At 62.9% G+C, this 19,165-nt stretch overlaps 1 protein-coding gene across 4 annotated transcripts; it reads left to right on the forward strand.

Annotated features, from left to right (window-relative positions):
• The first annotated feature begins 370 nt into the window (after positions 1–370).
• LDB1 (LIM domain binding 1) lies at positions 371–18,942 on the forward strand. 4 transcript variants are annotated; one of them, XM_085229155.1, is made up of 11 exons: positions 371–661; positions 13,527–13,629; positions 14,127–14,171; positions 14,353–14,428; positions 14,589–14,691; positions 14,903–15,075; positions 15,396–15,518; positions 15,658–15,741; positions 15,927–16,050; positions 16,165–16,307; positions 16,643–18,942. In XM_085229155.1, the coding sequence occupies exons 1-11, from the start codon at positions 637–639 to the stop codon at positions 16,871–16,873; spliced, it is 1,230 nt and encodes a 409-aa protein (XP_085085281.1). In that variant the 5' UTR covers positions 371–636; the 3' UTR covers positions 16,874–18,942. The 4 variants fall into 4 exon arrangements, with proteins under 4 accessions (XP_085085281.1, XP_085085280.1, XP_085085278.1 ...); XM_085229154.1 differs by having other exon boundaries at positions 374–661; positions 16,165–16,313; XM_085229152.1 differs by lacking the exon at positions 371–661 and adding an exon at positions 9,149–9,248 and having other exon boundaries at positions 16,165–16,313.
• Positions 18,943–19,165: the final 223 nt, after the last annotated feature.

Genomic DNA, 19,165 nt, shown 5'->3' on the forward strand with positions numbered 1-19,165 from the left:
CGGCGCAGGTGGGCGGGCACCGGCTCTTCCAGTAGGGATGGGGGCTCAGATCCCGCGGGCAGCGCGGTGCCGGGCGGCATCAGGAGCGCCGGCAGGGCAGGGAGGAGCCTTCCCTCTCCGCCGCGCCCCACGGATGGTGCCGCGGCCCGGCACGGAGCAGAGCCGGGCGCCGCGGGCGGGAGCAGCCCCTGCCGTTACGCACGGCGCCGCGGCCCCGACATGGCGGCAGCCGCTCCGGGGCCGACGTGAGGGAGGAAGGGGGCGCGCGCCTCCGTGCGTGCGCGAGCGCGGCGGCGGGAAGGAGCGCGCACGCACGCACGCTCGCGCGCCTCCGCGGAGGAGGAGGAAGAGGAGGAGGTGGGGGGAGATCCCCGCGCATGCGCAGCCGCGCGCCCTCCCGCCCGCTCGCCGCCGCCGCCGGCGCAGCCGCCCCCGCTCCCGCTCCGCCGCCGCGGCCCCCGCCCCGTCCGCACTCCCTCCGGTCCCTGGCGCGCCCGCCCCCGGCCGCGGCCCTGCCCGGGGCCGCGCGGGGCCGCACACCTCCCGCCGCGCCGGAGCCCGCGGCGCGCCGTCCATGCGAGACCCCCGCGGCCCGGGCAGCGCGCAGCGACCCCCGGCCGGGCCAGGCATGTGAAGATGTCAGTGGGCTGTGCATGCCCTGGTGAGTGCGGGCGGGGCGGGGTGGGGGGCTGCGCGGGGCTGGGCGGCCGCGGTGGGTTCGGCCGTGGGGGCTGCGAGGTGCGGGGCCTGGGGTCGCGGCCCCGTGGAACGGTGCCGGTGCGGAGTCCGTGTGCTGCGGGCTCTGCGGTCGCGGCCCCGTGGCACGGCGCCGGGTCTGGGGTCTCCGTGATGCGGGGCGGGTGTGGGGCTGAGCTCCGCTTCGGGGTGAGACCTCACGGCACGGGGACCGGCTGTGGGGCCGGGTCCCGCGGCACGGACGCTGAGGTCTGTTTACGGGGTCGGCGTCCCGCAGCGGCGGTGCCGGGACCCCCTGGGTTAGGGGCCGGCCGCGGGGCTGGGGACTCTACGGCTCGGATGCTGCGGTCTGCCGGAAGGTTTGGGACCTCGCATCTGGCCGCGGGGCCGGGATCCCTGTGGCGCGGATGCTGAGGTCCGCGTACGGGTCTGGGGCCCCGCAGCTTCGGGGTCGGGATCCCGCAGCGCGGGGGCCGGCCGCGGGACCCCCGAGGCGCGGCACTGGCGCCCTGCGGGCGGGGCGCTGCGGAGTGCGGGCCGGGCACGCGGGCGGCACGGTGAGGGCTGACCCCGCCGTGGGGCGCGGGGCAGATCTGTGGGGCGCCCCCCGTGGGCGAGGGGAATTCCCGCTCCGTGTGCCCCGAGCGAGGGGTGGGACCTGGGGGCCTGGGAAGGGGGTGTGCCGAGGCGGTGAGGTCTGAGCGCGCTGCGGGGACGCTCGGCGGGCAGCGGGCCGGGGGGGGGCTGCGGACCGGGGGACGCCGTGTGCGGGACCCGAGCGAGGCGACGGCTCCGGAACCTGGCGCCGGGTCCCCGGGAGGATGTTTGACGGGGAATGGAGCGTGTGGGGGGGAAACGCGCGCAACGGGGACGCTCATTCTTTGGCTGACGGACCCGCTGTGAGGACGGTGCCGCCCGGGCCGGCAGAGCCCCGTCCCCTCGGCCGGACCCCGCGTCCCGCGGAGCGCCCCTCGGCCTGGGGGGCCGCCGGGCAGAAGGTGTGAGCGCGGCCCTCGCGCATCCCCCCCGGTGCGTCCCCGCATCCCCCGCGCGCCGGGGGAGGACAGAAGGGGCGCCCCGCTCCCCCTCCCCGCCGCTGCCCTCCCTCCCCGCCGTGCTTCCATGCAGGCGGGCGGCCCCTTCCCCCACCGCCTCCTCCATCTCCCACTGGAAGCTGCCAGAGCGCTGCTTCCTCAAGCAGAAAGTCACGTGAACCTCCTCCCAGCCAGGCCAAACAGTTAAAGCACCGACCGGCCCCGCAGGCACCGCGCACCCGGGGGGCTCGGCCCACCTCCCCCGAGCCCCCTCGCTCCCACCGGGGCCGCGCCGTGGGGCCGGGCCGCGGGATAAATGCCGGGCCCCTCGGCGTGGGGCCACGGCGCTGGCGCGTCCCCTGGGAGCTGGCCCCGTGCCACCGGGAATGTCACCGCCATGTTGGTGGGCGACGGGGGGCCTGCAGCGTCCCCGGAGGTGGCCTGGTTGTCACCGTGCCCCCCGCCTCTGCGTTTGCGTGGTGTGTGCGTGCACACGTGTGTGTCCCCTCCCTGCCTGCCTGCCCGAGGCTGGTGGCACATCCAGAGAGCTCCCTGCCGCCCCCTCCCCCTCCCCTCCCTGGACTGTTTATCGGAATATAGAAAAAAAACAAGCTCTGCCGCTGGCCTGCTGCCAACCAGAAACATTTAATGAGCTGCTCTGCCCAGGCTGCTCTTCGGGGCTGCGTTAACTTGGAGGAGTTTCCTGCCTAGGAGATGCTGGTGGCAGGGGTTTCGCTCCCAAAGCACCCCTCGGCTGTGCCCCTTCGAACTGCAGGGCTGGGGGCTACCCGTGTCTGCGGGGCATCGTGCCCCTGTGCTTCGACCCAGGCCTGAGGATGAAGGCTGGGACCTCTGAGGGTGCCCTGAGGATGGTGCCAGGCCGAGGTTCCCCGGGAGCCGCAGCCTCGCAGGCAGTGCCAGGCAGTAAACACACTGCGTTTTGGGCTGCCACAGTGCAGTGCCTGTACCCGGCACCGTGCTGCCATCCTGGGCCCACGCTCAGCCTTCCGTGCCCTCTCAGCACCTGGAGCTCAGTGCAGTGGGCTTTTGAAAAACGAGCAACAACAAGAAGTAACGAGAAGAAATGATGGTGATGTTTTCTGCCATAGTAACAGTACTGGTGCCATGGGGCCCCCGGGGAAGAAGAGCGAGGCCTGCTCCCTCCTCCCACGCGGCCCTGCTGTGCCCTGTGCGGGGCTCCCAGCTCCCCTCCCTGCAGGCCTGGCTGTGGCCTCTCGCAGTGGGGGAGCGGCTTGCCCAAGGTCAGCGGGCAGCGGGTTTGCCGAGCTGGGAACAGAGCCTGGTCTGGCAGCAGAGCCCTGAGCCACGCTGCCCGTTGCTGTGCCGGCTTGCACGGAGCTCTGCGGGGGTTTCCCTCCTGGCCCATGTTGCTTTGGGCCCTGGGGTGCGAGATTTGGCAGCCCTGGAGGGGTGTGTCTGGTGCAGGCAGTATGTCCTGGGGTGGGTTGTGGGGACAGGGGGAGGACAGCGATGTCCTGTCTGCGGGGTTCCTCCCGTCTACCAAGCTGAGCCATGCTGTGAGCCTCCTGAGACAGATGCTTGAGGAAGGGGTAGCAGAGTGCAGGCCGAGCGCTGACAGCCGGAGCTCATGTGCTGCAGCTCCAGTGTGGGGACCGCAGCACCCCCAGGTGCACCCAAGGTGGCGGGAGTCCTGCTGCCCCTGGCCCCTCGCCCTAATTCCTACGTAATTCCTCAGGTCTCATCCTGCACGAAGCTGAGCCCTTCTGCCCTGCAGCAAAGGCTCCAGATGCTTTGAAATCTGGACTGCAAATGCAGCCTGTCCCTCCTGCTGCCCTTTGAAAGCCCCCAGGGCTCTGCTCCCAGCTTCGTGAGCCATGTCACTGCCTGCAAATGCTGCTGAGCAAGGAAAGAAAGTACCCTTGGTGGGACCCCATAGCCAAGGCCATCAGTGCAGCCCCTGTGTTCTGGCACTGTGTGCCAAGTGGTAGTAACTGCAAGGGAGAGACATGCTGTCACTGCACTCCCCACCCTGCCGCAAGCTGATAGAGCTGTGGAGCAGAGTCTGTGCATGTTTTGTTTTCGCTTTGCTGGTGGTACTGGGATGGGAGATGCCATCTACCCCATCCATCTGATGGATGCTGTGTGCGCCATACCACCCTCTTGGGGCTGGAGTGAGCAGGGGGAGTTGGCAGCTGCCCCATGTTCACCTTGGGATCTGCTTATTAGGATGGTAAATTGGGGCCTAGGGCTCTCTGCTGACACGTGGCACGGCTCCTCTGCACCCGTGTGAGCTCACCCTGCTGCCAGCTCCGGTTTGTTGGGGAAAGCTGTGATGGGTTAACCAGCCGGCCCAGTGCTGGGTGCCTGTCGGCTGCGCTCCGAGTTTATTCCAGAAATGGTATTGTCTGCTCCTCCTGTGCCAGCACGGAGCTGCTCTGAAAGCCGATATGTTGGGGGCAGCCCCAGGGGGCCGAGGGGGTGCTGGCAGCAGGATGGGCCCCCAGGGCAGTGCCTTCCTCCCGAGCACATGAGCTGCTGCGGTGGTGGGCCTGAATGCCCCGGGCAGGGCAGGAGCACTGAGCTGTGGCAGGGACCAGCGTCCCCTGCCTGTCCCCTGCACCTCCAGCTCACTCTCCTGTCTCAACTTCATGCCACCTTCTTGCCTTTGCTGTGGGATTCCCTTGGCCACATCCGCGTTGCTTGCACACAGGGACGCATGCATGTGTGTGGTGCTGGGGGCCTCCTTTGCACGTGGTTTGGGCACATCCTTTTGCTCTGGAACTACAATATCTTGCTGCTGGAGTGAGGAGCAGGGAGTGGTGGTGGGTGTTGGGAGCTGTGCTGGGTGCCCCCTGGCCGGCCCCTGGGGAGGGAGGCTGGGGCCAGGCGGCTGTTATCAGGCAGCTTGCAGGGCTGAGCTGTGGTTTCCTGCTGTTGCTGGAGGGGGAGGGCGTTGTGGAACTGGTGGGGTGGTGAGACTGCTGCTGACCCCACCTGGAGCGGCTGGTACCCCCAGACCTGGGATGGGGCTCTAGAATGGACAAAGGTACTGCTGATGGTTTTTTAGGGGGGGAACAGCATGCTCACTGTGATGTGGGAATATGATTGTGCACATGGGCCATGCGCACCTAACCACGCAGGCGTGGATGTTACTGTGTGCCAGGACACCTGCCGTGGGCAGAGGTACCTGCAGGAGCACTGTGCCCCATCCCACCATGCCAGCAGGCACCAGGAAAGACAACATCCCGCAGGAGCCCTCACATCTGGCTCTCCGCTGCCATTTGTCCCCATCCCTCCTAAGCAGGTTGCTTCCAGGACAAACACAAACGTTAGACCAGGGCGTAATCTCCCATGCCACAGATGCCAGCCCCTGCTCTGCTCTAGCCCCACCCTGCTTGTGGGGGTACAGATAACACCCTGTCCCACTGTAGGTCCCGGGGGTCTCTGGTGCAGGAGCCCCGTGTGCAGTGGGTGAGCAGGGGCCCCTGCTTTCTGCAGCAGCCGCCGGCCCTGGGCCCCTCCTCGGCGCCGCGGGGCTTGCGCTGGGAGCAGAGCCAGGTTTCTGCAGTGAAGTCCAGGTGGAGCCGTGCCGGGATGCCGGCTGCTTGGGGGACAGCGGGGTGTGAGCCCCCTTCCCAGAGCCCAGTGCTCAATCCCCCAGCTCGGGACCCCACGGCACATATCTTCCTTTGGGGAGATGCCCGCCAGCATTGCGCACAGCCCAGGGGCTCCTGCAGAGCACTGCCGGTGCCTGCCCCAGCTCCTGCCTCCCCGCCGGCGGGAGCAGCTCACAGCACGCCGCTCCGCCAGGCATGGGGCAGGCCTGGGCTCACAGGCTGGCATGCACTGACTGGTCCATGGCTCAGCCCTGGGGCAGCCCTGTGCAGGAGCATGGTAGCTTGAGTACCTGGGGAACGGTAGCATGGACACCTTGGGGCTGAGCCACTGCTGGAGCCCTCTGTTGGATATTTGGGGTGAAACGGTGCCAAGGAGAGCTGTGCCTGCACAAAGGCACGGCAAGAGGAGGGGGATGTGTCCTCCGACTTCTGTGCCAAGTGCCCTGGAGAGCACAGTGTGCAGCAGCACCGTGTGTGCAGCAGCGCTGTGCATGCCGTTGGTTTGCACGCTGCAGGAGGCTCGGAGCGGCAGCAAGCTGCCCTGTGCCGTGCCTGGAATGGGGCTGGCTGGTGCCTGACCCAGTGCTGCAGGGAGTGGAGCTGCCATCCCCATCCAGTGGTGGCTGTGTCCCTGTTTGGCCTAGCTGGCAGAGCAGAGGCAGCTGTTAACAGGAAGAACACACATGTTAGCAACAAAAACACAGCAGCGAGAGGAAGCAGAAGCGATGCATTATTGATAGAGCTATTTGATGCTGCTATATTCGGAGAGCTGCCTCAGAGAGCTCAGCAGTGCTGCACGGGGGGTGAGGGGAAGGGGTGGGCTCTGCTGGTAGAGTTACCTGCTGGTAACACACCACGTGTAGCTATGGTGCTGTGAGATGCCCCACGTGTACAATCCTGGGGGGTTTCCAGCATCCTCCCCACTGATGACCCCTATCCCTATGGATGGGGAGGGGGGTATGGAGGGTCCCAGCCCCCTTGCTTATCTTTGAAGAATGTGGGTTTAGAAGGTGGCTGATTTCATCTTTTCAACAGTTCATATGGATGGGGAGCAGCTCCGTTGGCAAGGATTTCCATTGCCCCTTGGCACTGCTGTGTGCCCCCTTCTCAGCTTATCCACTCCATCACCGTTCTGCACAAGATCCAACCCGGCCAGGCTGTGGGGACCAGCCCCAGGCCAGGAAACTGGCTGTAAAACGAACCATTCTTGTAACATGAGAGAATCCACCTGGAGCGTCTGGAGTCATAAACCCTGCGGAGCTGGCAGGCTCTCCCCGGGCTGCTGCCAGAGGGGCCAGGGCTGGCTGCTGTGGGTGGCCACAAAGCCCACGAGGGTGCAAGCCCAGCATTGGTGCAAGGCTGAGCTCCTGGCCATGTCCTCTGCTGTGGGCAAGGTGTGCTGCAGGGATGGAGATGGCTTTCCATCGCCTGGGTTGTTTTGCAGGATGTGATCATGTATCCAGGTCTTTTCCACCGCTCCCTACAAGATGCTCAGAGTCTGAGCCTGTAGCTCCCTGTCTTCTGCTCACCAGCTCCTCCTGTGCGTCTCACTATCTGGGCTTTCCTCGTGCATCTTAGCGTCTGGAAATGGTTTTGTTCTGGAAGGGTTAATCCTGGGAGCCCCCAGGATCTGCTGCCTGCCCAGCATGACTCATTGCTGAGCTCCCAGCCTCCCCCAGGCTCTCCGGGAGAGCGATGATGGAGCAGAGCCTTCTCCAGAGAAAAAGAGGGGCCCACCTGCCCCAGGCACCCCCATGATCCAGCTGGGAGAATTCCCCACTGGAGAGGCAGGGACGAAGAGCAGATTTCCACATGAAGGGGGTAAGATTTATGGTGGGGAGCTCCCCTGCCTGTCCCCACCGTGCTCTTCCCATCAGCCGCTCGCTCCGCGGGTGGGAGCACATTGCAGGGAAGGGGCTCCCCCACCATCACCGCCACACGCACTGCGCTCCCCAGCTGCATCCCAGCCCTTCTGCTCTCCATCCAGCATCTCTTTAATTATTAACTCGGCTATAACCATAAACAGCTGGGACTGCTGCAGCCACGTGGACTGGGCCAGCGCTGTCGTCAGAGCCGAGCAGGGACACGTGAGCGGTCCCGGTGGGCTGCTCGGTCCCAGTACTGCTCAGGGGGTGTTGGCCATGCACCCATGGGTGCTGCTCTCCGATCCTTATGGACACAGCTGCAGTGGGGGCAGAGTGCCCTTCATGTAGGGTTTTGCACTGGTAACTGTGCATGCATCGTGCATCCCTGAGGCCTGGGCCTACGTCACCCTGCAGCTTCAGGGCAGGGAAGGGCTGTAGGAGGGTGTGCGTGCCCGAGGTGTGTGTGCAGACGTGTCCGAGCTGTGCCAGCGGGCGTGCATGTGCATGCTGGCCTATGAGCACGTGTGCAAGTGTGCATGGGACGAGCTGCATGGATGTGTGCAAGTGTGTGCCTGCTGCGGGCGCAGTGCTAAGCTCCCCCTGGAGCTGGCTGCATGGGGGCCTAAAACTGAAGGGAAAGGGAAAGTAGTTTGAGCAAGAGAAATCCTGAAAAACTTCAAAGAAAAAAAAAATCAAAGCAAACTAGAGAAAAGTATACTTTTATTGCAGCTTTCCCAGGGAAAGAAATACTTTCCAGCTGGTGTCAAGCTCGGCACTAGGCTGCACTCAGAGCGAGGAATTGTGCTGGGATTGGGACCGGCATCTCCCTGTGCTGTGGGATGCCTGCCTTGTTTGCTCTGCTCAACTATGCTGGGGGGGACTGGAGCAGCAGACAGCAAAACGCCTGTTTGACACCGGCGGTTGCTCCTCCTGGCATGGAGGTGGCTGAGATGGCAGTCAAAGGCGTTGTTGCGTGGTGGCCTTTGAGCAGAAAGTGAGCCCACACCTCCCTCTGCGTGGGCAGTGCTCTCAGGTGCAGGGTTTGGACATTTGTGAAGAGCCAGGGGTTGGACTCGGAAGGTCCTGGTGTGCCTTCCAATGTGGGATGTTCTGTGATTCTGTGCTATGTGGGTTATAAAGCATTTTGGTGTGATGCTCCTCCTTGTGCAGGAGTATGGATGGCTTATGGGTCTATGCGTAGAGATATAGGGATGTACAGCTGTGTGTATGTGCGGGCGTGGATGTACAGATGAGTGTGTGTAGGTGTGTACATATATAAATACGGGCGTACAGATGATTGTATAGATGAGCATTTGTGCAGGTGTGTATTGGTGCATACAGATGTGTCTGTACTGGTATAGGAGTATGCAGCATTGTGTGAAGTGTACACATAGGTGTAGAGTTAGGTGTTAAGGTGTGGTATGTGTACAGGTGTGGGTGCACAGGAGGGTGGCTGTAGGTAGGTGTAGGAGTACAGAGGGGTGTATGCAGGTGTGTATGTAGGTACACGTGTAGGTGTACAGGGGTACATAGATAGGTGTAGCTATACAGAGAGGTGTAGGAACGGCTGTGGATGCCGTGGAGGTGTGTGTAGGTAGGTGTAGATGCACAGAGATGTATGTATGCGTGCACAGAGGGCTGTATAGAGAGTGTGCGTGTCGGTACGTAGATAGGCGCAGCTGCACGGAGGGCCGTACAGAGGCGCTCGGGAGGTTCCGGCAGCCCGGCACGGGGCTGCGCGGCACCGAACTTTTCCCCTCGATGCCGGCGGATCGGACCCGTCCCGTCCCGTCCCGTTCAGCCCCGCGGCCCTTTTGTGCGGGCGGCGCGATGCCCCGGGCGGGCGGACAGACGGACGGACGGACGGCCGGCAGCGGGCGCGCCGCCGCCGCAGCCATTGTGGGTCGGCGCGGCGCAGACAAAGGAAGCGCCCCGCGCCCCGCCCCGCCCCGCCCCGCCGCCGCCCCCATGGCGGCCCGCCGCCCCGCCGCCCGCCCCAGCGCCGCCGCCAACGCCGCGCTCCGACCCCCGCCCCAGCGCCGCCGCCGCCCGCCGTGAGTCGCTCGGTTCGGCCGCCGGCCCGGCTCGGTTCGGCCCGGCCTGCCGCCACCGGGAAGTTTCCCGTCCCCCTTTCCCCCTCCTTCCCTCCCTCCCCCTTCTCTCTCTCTCTCTCTCTCTCTCTCTCTCTCTCGGTTCGGCCCCGGTGGCGGAAGGGAGGGCCGGGTCCCGCCCGCAAAGTTGTGAGCGGAGGCGCCGGCCCCGCTCGGCCCGGCCTGGCCCGGCCCTCTTCCCGCCGGCCCACCCGGCTCTGCCTTCCCCCTCCAGCTCCCTTTCCTATCGCCCTATCTCCTCCTCTTCGCTCCCCCTCTCACCCCCAGCCCCCCGCCGTGCCCCGCAGCTCCCTTTGTTCTCCCCCCGGCTCCAGCCCTCTGCCGAGCCCCCGGACAGCTGCCCCGCGCCCTCCCGGTGCCCCCGCGCCCGCTGTCACCTCCTGCCGCAACTTCATCCCCTCCTGCGGCTCCGGGGGTCTGACAGAAGGGAGCGAAGCACGGGAGGGGTGCAAAGCATTGGGGCCTTGCATCTCCCTGCAAGAGCTCGGGGGTGCGGGGGGTACAGGCGTGTGAGTGGCTGATAGACAAAGCCCTTGGGGCTGGGGGATGCTTTTGGGAAGTGGGCAGCAGCGCTCCCTGCCTGGCTGCTCATTGTGGGGCTGTGTCTAGGGGTTCCTCTGCGGCCCCGACCATCCCGTGACAGGCTGCCCTGACCTCAGCCGTGCTCTGACCTCCAGCGGTCCTGAGGGTGGTGAGATAAGCACTTGTAGTACAGCACTGGGCTGCACGCCCTGAGCTCCCAACCCCACAACGGCAGCCCCGCACTGACTTATCAGAGCCTGGATACAAACTGTAGGGCTGTGAGTCCGGCAGAGAAAAGCCCTGGGTGCTGCCTCAGGGCTGGGCTGCACGGCCAGGATGTGGCACTGATGCTTGTTCCCGTTCCTGGGGTTTCAGAATGGGCTTCTGGCAGTACTAGCAGGGCACCTGCTGCAGGTGCAGAATCCTCCAGTGCTGATTGCCGAGGTGACTTGTGTGTTCCCCAGCGCTTTGTCCCAGTGGTTTTGTAGCAGCTCCTCCAAAGCTGGCTGGGTGTCAGCTCCCACTGTTTGCTGTGAGTCGTGGTGAATTCGGGGAGGTCTTCGTTCCTTAAAGGCTCGGGCTTTGGAGTGTTCTCCTTGTGGTTGTCGCTAACAGAAGAAGGAGTTTGGTCTTTGCCCTCATGATGCTGTAGAAATCCCCAAATCCTAGCACCACCGGCTGCAGCTCTCCCCTGGTGTTCTGTCCCAGCTTTTCCTCCAGACCCTTCTGCCCAGCACTGCCTGCTCTGTGCCAGGCACACACCCTAGCGGGGCTCTGAGCACCCTGGCACGAGCCCGAGGGCTGCGCAGGGTCTGGCCGCAGAGCAGCAGCAGCAGCACTCCTTAGGAAAGCTGCTGTCCTCCAGTGACCCAGAGCACAGGGGCTGTGGGTGCTGATGGTACTGCAAGCTCACACACACGGGTTGTGACACTGGTGGCAGCGAGGTGTGCTGTTGTTTGAGGCGGACCGGCATTGCAGCTGGGGATGCCAGGGTGAGAGGGCTTGCTTTGGGCTGCGCAGCACAGGTAGAGGTGGTTCTACAGCGCTTCATTCCTGGTTTGGGAGCTCAGCAACACCAGGCAGACGTGTGTGGCCAAACCCACTGCTCCTTGGCTTTGGCCCTTCGTGCTGGAGCTCAGTCTGTGCTGGTCAGGGTATGTTGGCTCTTAGGGACTTGGACTCCTCTGTCCCCACTGTGCTTTGCACTGATGCTATTAGCGGATCCAAGAGCAGGCAGCAGCCCTGGGAGGGATCACCTGGCCCTGGGTGCTGGGCACACCTGGGGGCTGCTGCCCATAACAAACTGCCCCAACTGCCCCTGGCCCCAAAGCTGTGTGCTGAGGATGGTGAGCAGCCCAGCATCAGGCCAGAGAGATCCTGAGCACTGCAGTTATCCCAAGCCCTGACCCTGGTGAGAGCACATGCGAAGCTCTGCAAGTGCAGCAACCAAAAGCTTTTTCACTGAGGTCACGGCGTGGGCTGTTTCTGTTTGCTTTAACCTGAGACCTGGGCTGGTGGCACTGTGCAAACTGCTGTGATGCGGATAAGCCTCTGGACCAGGGGAGTGAGGGCACGTGGTCCAACCCCGCTTTGCAGCCCATTCCCTGGAGACTGCGCGTCCCAGCGTGCAGCACTCATTGCTCCTCACCGTGGCCGGCAGCGAGCGGAGCAGAGCGGAGCGGTGCATCCCGGGATGCCGGATCTCCATGCGCCACGTGGGGCTGACAGCCATCCTTGGCTGCGGGGCTGCACCAGCTTTTCCCTGCCCTCTCTTCACGAGGCTGGCAGACAGCGGGGATGCTGGTGGGCCGTCACCTCTGCTCCCTTCCCTACCCATCTCCTGCCGTGCCGTTCCATCAGGCGGCAGCTCACATCAGTTCTGTGGCCAGGTGCCATCCTCCTGAGAGGCAGTCCCACAGATCAAAGCAGTGCTGTGTGTGACAGTGGACACCAGGCTGCCGGTGGTGCTGGGATGCGTGTCCCTTCACTGGGGCCAAGGAAAGTGGTGACACCCATGCGGAGCTGTCGCTGTGCATCACTTGGGGAGGCTGTCCAGGGTGTTGTGCCCAGGTCCAACACGACTGCCTGCAGCTGGCTGCGCTCCATCCCCTCCGAATAAGATAAAGGAGGATGAAGCAGCCTCACTGGGGCACGCTGATGCCTGGCTCCCAGGACGCATCGATATGACATCTGATTGGGGAGCCCCAGGTGGGAACCGTGGCTGTCCCCGCGTCCTACCCCAAGCAGAGGGTGGGGAGGGTCACACCACCTTGTGAGACCGTCCTGTGCACACAGAGGGTATTCGTTGTCAGCTCAAATCCATGCAGGGCTGAGGGACACAGAGCCTTCAGGGGTGTAAAAACAAAGCATTGGAAGATGAGAGCTGCTGGTTCAGGTTTGGTTTTCCTTTCTCCTGAGGATGTGGTGACCGATGCACTCTCTGTGGGGTGAATTGATGCATCTCAAACACCTTGGGGAAGTTTCTTGTGCATCGAGCGTGCTTCAACTCTGTGTTATTTAACAGCAGCGAGGAGAGGAAAGCGCTGCATTTCCAGCTCAGCTTCAGCTGAATTCTGATTTCCATAGAGCGCAATTTGACCAGGATGAAAGCAGGAATTCCCCAGCACCAGTGCTGACCTTGGTGGCAAAACTTGTGTCTATACCATAGAGGCGGGCAGCCCTGCCCTGCTTCCCCCACTGCAGAGGGAGGGGATGATGAGCAGTGCGCTCCTGCGTGATGAGTTGCATTGACTCCTCCAGACGTGCTGTGTGCTTGGGGTGATGGGTGTCCTGCTCATGGGGCGTCCCATACCGGTCCAAAGCTGGCTGTCTCAACTCCCAGCTCTGGGGACAGTGCTTTCTTTAATCCTTATGTTCTTCTCCTTTCTTGTGCCCGCTCCCATCCCATAGCAGTGGATCTCTCCCCGCACACCCACAGGCAGCAGTGCATCCTGCGCCCACTTTGCTGCAGCACCGCTGGGGATCCCCCATAGCGGCGAGGCCAGCTGAGCCGGTAGAGCCAGTGCTGCCTGGCAGCCCGCCCGGCTGCGGGGAGCGGCTGCTCCCACCGCGTGTCTCGGCATCGCCCGGCCCGGCGTGCCGCGTCCTGTCAGCTGTGGGTGTGCCGGGGTGCCGCGGGGAGCCCAGGGGGGTGGCAGCGTGGGAGCTCCCTGCCGCCCCCGGGTTACTTTAAGGGGCGAGAGGGGCAGCAGGGTGCGATGGGGCCGGTTTGTGGCATCGCTTTCCGTCTCAAACCTGGTGACCGCTGGCCTGCCTGAGTGGCAGATGGTGGCTGCCTGGGGACCCGCCGGCCGGGTGATTATTCACCCGTCTCCATGGCGATAGAAAGGTCAGCGAAAAGATCCCGTGTGATTCTGGGGTCAGGTCTGTGGGATTAGGAGCTGCACGGAAAGGCTGGGGGGTGGGGTATAGGGCACAACCGCTCCTTGGCACGCCAGCTGCACCGCCCCCGGGGCACCGAGATCTGGGTGAGAACTGACAAACCCTGTGCACCAGTGGCATCAGGGATGGGATTGTGCTGTTGGGGGCTTAGCTGCTCCAGTACAGGTCAGAGCACCCCAGCAGTGCTGGTCCCTCATCCCTCCATCTCCTCTTCTTCCTCCTGGCAGCAGGGATGAGGTGCTTCTGTGCTGCTGCTGTTGATGCCTCTGACTGACCTGTGTTCTCCTCTCTCTGCAGGCTGTTCCTCTAAGTCATTCAAGCTGTACTCGCCAAAGGAGCCCCCGAACGGCAACGCCTTCCCCCCATTCCATCCGGGCACCATGCTGGATCGAGATGTGGGGTGAGCTGGGGGCTGGGGAGGGATTGGTGAGGCTTGGGGTTCTCTGGTCTCTTGGATCCCCAGAGCTGTAGTGAGATTGCAGCACTTCTTGTGCTAACTCAATTCGCACAAGGCAAGAGATGGGATTGGAGCTGGTATTGATGGGTGGAGAAAGGGTTACATTTGGGATCAAGGGGAGCCCTAGTTCTCCAGCACTGTGGGACCAAGCCCATTGCCAGGCCAATCTCCTGGGATGATCCAGGACAGGGGACAGTCCCAGCCCCTGCCACATTCCCTGTTCCTGGCACCAGCTCTGGGGGGAGCAGGACATGGCTCATGGGAGTTGTAGGACTGGGAAACAGCTCAGTTCTGGGGTGCAGGTCACCCTGTGGGACTGTCAGACACCAGCATCCTGACTGCTTGCTGCTGGCAGAAGGGAAGGAGGGATGGGGGCTATGGAGCCCAGGGATGAGGATCTTGGCAATTGCTGACCCTCCTATGTTGCTTCTCTCCCACAGACCTACTCCCATGTACCCACCTACGTACCTGGAGCCTGGCATTGGGTAAGTGTGAGGGGCTGGCAGGGAAGGAGCAGAGAGCCTGCCCCAGTCTGGTTTGGGGTCAGTGCCTGGGGGGCACTGCTGGCCTGTGGGGGCCGTATGTCCTCATACCTGCATCCCCATCCCCATGCCCCATGCTGCGGCTGCTCCCTGCTCTGACCACGTGTTCTCTGCTCCCTGGCAGGAGGCACACGCCGTATGGCAATCAGACTGACTACAGGATATTTGAGCTCAACAAGCGGCTGCAGAACTGGACGGAGGTGGGGAGCCAGGGGCTGGGCTGGGAAGCGAGTGGGAGGGGTGGCTGGTGACAGGGGGGCAACCTCTTCTCCGGGTGCTTATCTGAATGCAGTCATCCAAGGGCTGAGCATAGGGCTGCCTGTCTCTTGTCCCCTAACCCAGCATCTCTGCTGTCCCCAGGAATGTGACAATCTGTGGTGGGATGCCTTCACCACGGAGTTCTTCGAGGACGATGCCATGCTAACAATCACTTTCTGCTTGGAGGATGGACCAAAGAGATACAGTAAGTGGCAGCAGAGTGGTGGGGCTAGGGCTGGCCCCTGGGGTCCCCGGAGCTTGTGCTTGAGTACTCCTTCCCAGAGGCATTGCCTTACGATGGGGCTGCATGGGTAGGCATGAGCAGGGGATTGCCTACAGCTGTGGGGACTTTATTCACATGCACATCTGGATGAGCCAGTTTTACTGATATTATTTTCTTCCTTTTCCCACTCCAGCAATTGGCCGGACTCTGATACCCCGTTACTTCCGCAGCATCTTTGAAGGAGGGGCCACAGAGCTCTACTACGTGCTCAAGCACCCCAAGGAGTCCTTCCACAACAACTTTGTCTCTCTGGATTGCGACCAGTGCACCATGGTCACCCAGCATGGCAAGCCCATGTTCACCCAGGTACCTCCAGCCCCCACGTGTCTCAGTCTGACAGATGCTCGCAGTGGCAGTGGTGACATGAAGTGAGAGATGGGCACTGATTTCCATGGCTTTGTACTGAGCTGATGGAGCACCACACTGTAAAGATAGCCTGCCCTGCAGCATCCCTTGGGCACAGGTCCCCTGTCTGTGCAGGCTCCTGGGTTTGCTTTGTGCTGAGACCCGTGCCAGGCAGTCCCAAGCTAAGGGAAGGATGTCCTGGTGTGCAGGAGCAATGGGTTCTCGGGGTTCTGGGCTGGGGGAGCAGCTTGGCAGTGTGGCTGACCCTGTGCTCTGCCCAGGTGTGCGTGGAGGGGCGGCTCTACCTGGAGTTCATGTTTGATGACATGATGAGGATAAAGACGTGGCATTTCAGCATCCGCCAGCATCGAGAGCTCATCCCCCGCAGCATCCTTGCCATGCATGTGAGTACCGCGCCTCCCAGTGCGAGGCAGGGCTGCTGAGTTCCTCTCCCTGCTGCACAAGTGGGGCTCCCCCACACCCCATTACAGGATGGGGCACAGGAGACAATCCCCAGCTGAGCGCTGTCCCTCTCGCCCATAGGCACAGGACCCCCAGATGCTGGACCAGTTATCCAAGAACATCACCCGCTGTGGGCTCTCAAACTCCACACTCAACTACCTCCGAGTACGTGTGCCAGGAGCAGAGTGGGCTATGCATGGGGGTCTGGAAGAGGGGCGGATAATGCACAGGAGTGGGGCAGCAAGCGTGTGGAGCCCGTGGGCTCTGCGTGAGGCTTGGGTCACCACGACACCGCAGAGGTGCTCTTGGCTTTGGCAATGTCTAACCTCATGTCTGTCTGTTCCCCGCAGCTCTGTGTAATCCTAGAACCAATGCAGGAGCTCATGTCACGGCACAAGACTTACAGCCTCAGTCCCCGGGACTGCCTCAAGACCTGCCTGTTCCAGAAGTGGCAGCGGATGGTCGCGCCACCTGGTGAGTGCCGCTGCCTGCTGGGCTGCGTGGTGTGGCGGGGAGGAGGTGGTGCTGGCAGAGGGGTTGGGGAGCCCTCAGCTGGGGCTGACCAACTGCTTCTTCCTCTCGGCCCAGCGGAGCCGGCACGGCAGCAGCCCAGCAAGCGCCGGAAAAGGAAGATGTCAGGGGGCAGCACGATGAGCTCCGGCGGTGGAAACACCAACAACAGCAACAGCAAGAAGAAGAGCCCCGCCAGCACCTTCGCTCTGTCCAGTCAGGTACCTGTAAGCATCCCGTTTCCATTCTCTTTTCCTTCCTCGGGATGGAGGGGTGGGCTCCCAGCTCCAGGGAGTGGCTAAGGGACATCCCCAGGGCTGCTTGTCCGAGCCCCCAGCCCTCTCCTGGAGATGGGGAAAAGCAGGGGGCGGCCCCAGGTCTCCCCTCCTTCCCCCTGTTCTGCCTCAGCCCTTGCAGAGTGTGAGTAGCAGCTCAGGGAGAGAGGCGAGGAGGCAACCCTGAAGCTGAGGAAGGGGCTGTGGTGCTGGGAGGAGGGGGTTTGGCGGCCGGGGCTCCCCCCACCTCGATTATGTTTCGGGACCGTCTCCCCTTTCAGGATGTGATGGTGGTAGGCGAGCCCACGCTGATGGGGGGGGAGTTCGGGGACGAGGACGAGCGGCTCATCACTCGGCTGGAGAACACGCAGTTTGACGCCGCCAACGGCATCGACGACGAGGACAGCTTCAACAACTCGCCCGCGCTGGGGGCCAACAGCCCCTGGAACAGCAAACCGCCCTCCAGCCAGGAGAGCAAGTCAGAGAACCCCACGTCGCAGGCGTCGCAGTAACGGCCCCGCGCCCCCCCCGCGGACTCAGTCCCAACCGATCTACCTGTACATTTGCAACGGAGAGTGACTGGGAAGCGGCGAGGTACTGGGGCGGATCGGCGCCGCGCCACGGCGGGACCCACGGCCGGGGGCACGCGCCTGCCGCCGCCTCCCCGCTCCCCCCGCGCCCGCTGCCCCCAGACCCAGGGCAGGGGCGGATGTCGGGGCCGTAGCTTCGTTATTCCCTCTTCTCCCTCTTCCTCCTCCCTGCTTCTTCATCCCTGGAGAGCCTCTCATGTCCCCTCCTGCCGTGCCCAGCCCCTGCCTGCTGAACGGGGCGCAGCGGGGCTGCGGACCCCTGCGGTGAGGTCCGGCCTTTCTCCTCCTTCCCCTCCTGGGTCTGACGGCGGTGTTTGCTGTGTGCGCATCTCCACGTGTGCGCGCCTCCAGCCCAGCCTGGGGCCGGTGGGGCCGGCCGAGGACAAAGCCCCCGCTGCTGTGGTGTCAGGGGTTGGTCACCGGGCATTCCTCACTCTCCTGCCCCCCGTTTGGCCCCCATCCCCTCGCTCCCCCCTTGTCCCCCCAGCAGGGCCCTGCTGGGGACTGTGTACATAGAAAGCGCCCAGCAGGGAGGGAGCTGGGGGGTGTGGGGAGTCCAAGGCCAGCAGCCCCCACGTCTCCACCCGGAGTCCCTTGGTGACCTCCGGCTCCCGATACCTCCTACTTTTGTCTGTTTTTTTTTTAATAATATTATTAAAATTGTAAGTTTAAAAAAAAAAATATGGGACAAACCCCCTCTTGCCCCCCCACCCCTTCCCTGGCCAGTGCCCCCCTCCCTGCCCTGAGCGCTCTCACCCTGTCCTGACTTTTGTACAGGCTTCTTCTCTTGGGAGTCTCGTTTTATATCCAGTTCGGAGAGCTTCAAACCAAGGAGAGACTTTGCAGACTTCCTTTCTAATCCCTCCAGGGGGTGGGGGCAGCCCTCCGCCTCCTTCCTCCATGTAAATCTTGTGTGCTGTTGTCCCTGCTCCTTCCCTCCCATCCCCCCCCGGTTCGTGTACCTCGTGCTTGTACATTTCCGCGCTGTAGACAGTGTGTACGATACTGTTCTTTCAATGTGTTATCACTAGAGCAGGTGCCTCCATTGATGTTAGGGGAAACAATGAGAATAATAATAATTTTTTTGGGATTTTTTTTCTTTTTTGGTTTAAAAAAAAAAAAAAGGAAAAAAAATATTTTCCTTCCAAGGCTTCTTCCAAGGTGAAGATTGAAGGCGAGGGGGAGGGTGTGTGTGTGTGTGTGTGTGTGTGTGTGTTCACTGCCCCCCTTGCATCCTCAGTAGGGCACTGTGAGGTGAGCTGGGGGCCTGGCTGCATGTATGCCTCCCTGGTATGTCCCCAGGTTGGGAGTGCAGCGGGTGCTGCCCTGCAGGGTGGATGGGGCTGGGCCGGGTGCAAGAGTGTGTGTGTGTGGGAGTGCTGAGAGTGAGTGTGCAAGGGAATGGCTTGGGGGGGTCTGCACTCTGCTCTCTCTGCCAGCATCTTCCCAGCACCATGCTGGGGGGGAGCAACAGCCTGTGAGCCCTACAGGGCTGGCTGGGAGCTGTCAGGGGCTGCCCGATGAGCATAGAGGTTCTGGGTGCAGCCCACGTCTCACCCAGGTTGGGGGTGGCTGTGATGGGGGGCACCCCGTGTCCCCCCAGCCCTCCTGTGGGACTGGGAGACGGTGCCCTTGGCTCAGCCCTGGCCTGATCCCAAGTCCCAGCACGCAGTGGGCTGTCCCATGCTGACCCCCACTTCCTGGGGGCTGAGGTCTCAGTCCTGCAGACCTCTGCCCCCAAGCGTGGGACCCCAGGGGAGGCTCCCACACCACGGGGGGAGGGAAGGGGGGGTGTTCTGCTTTACAGATAGGTACTATGGGTGCTAGGGTTCCCACAGAGTGGTGATGTGCCCCCTTGCTGCCCACCCTCTCCCCAGGCACACTGAAATGCCTTTTTTTTTTTTTTCTTTTGCCCCCCTTCCTCCCCCCTCCTCCATAGTTTGTGCCATTTATGAGTCATGTATGGTACCAATAAATTGACTTTTCGGTTTGAGGCTGTCCTGAGCGCTTATTTCTGAGCCCAGGGCCTGGGGTGCTGGTGCCAAGGTGCGTCTCCAAGCCCTCAAGGTTTCAGCTCCTGGGCATCTGCACTGGGCGGTGCTTCAGCCATTCGCCCCCCAGCCAGGAGCACCAGAAAACAGCTTAGGGATGTTCCTGCACAGGGTGTCTGCAGCAGGAAGAGGCTGAGCTCCGAGTGCCTCCACACCCTGGAGT

Source organism: Meleagris gallopavo, chromosome 8 (genome assembly GCF_905368555.1).
Source record: "Meleagris gallopavo chromosome 8, MGAL_WU_HG_1.1, whole genome shotgun sequence".
Classification (NCBI taxonomy): Eukaryota; Metazoa; Chordata; class Aves; order Galliformes; family Phasianidae; genus Meleagris; species Meleagris gallopavo.

Coding starts and splice junctions, on each gene's coding strand:
- LDB1 (XM_085229154.1), top strand. CDS start 637: ATGTCAGTGGGCTGTGCATGCCCTG. Junction 662..13,526: donor AGTGGGCTGTGCATGCCCTG/GTGAGTGCGGGC, acceptor CTCTCTCTGCAG/GCTGTTCCTCTAAGTCATTC. Junction 13,630..14,126: donor ATGCTGGATCGAGATGTGGG/GTGAGCTGGGGG, acceptor TCTCTCCCACAG/ACCTACTCCCATGTACCCAC.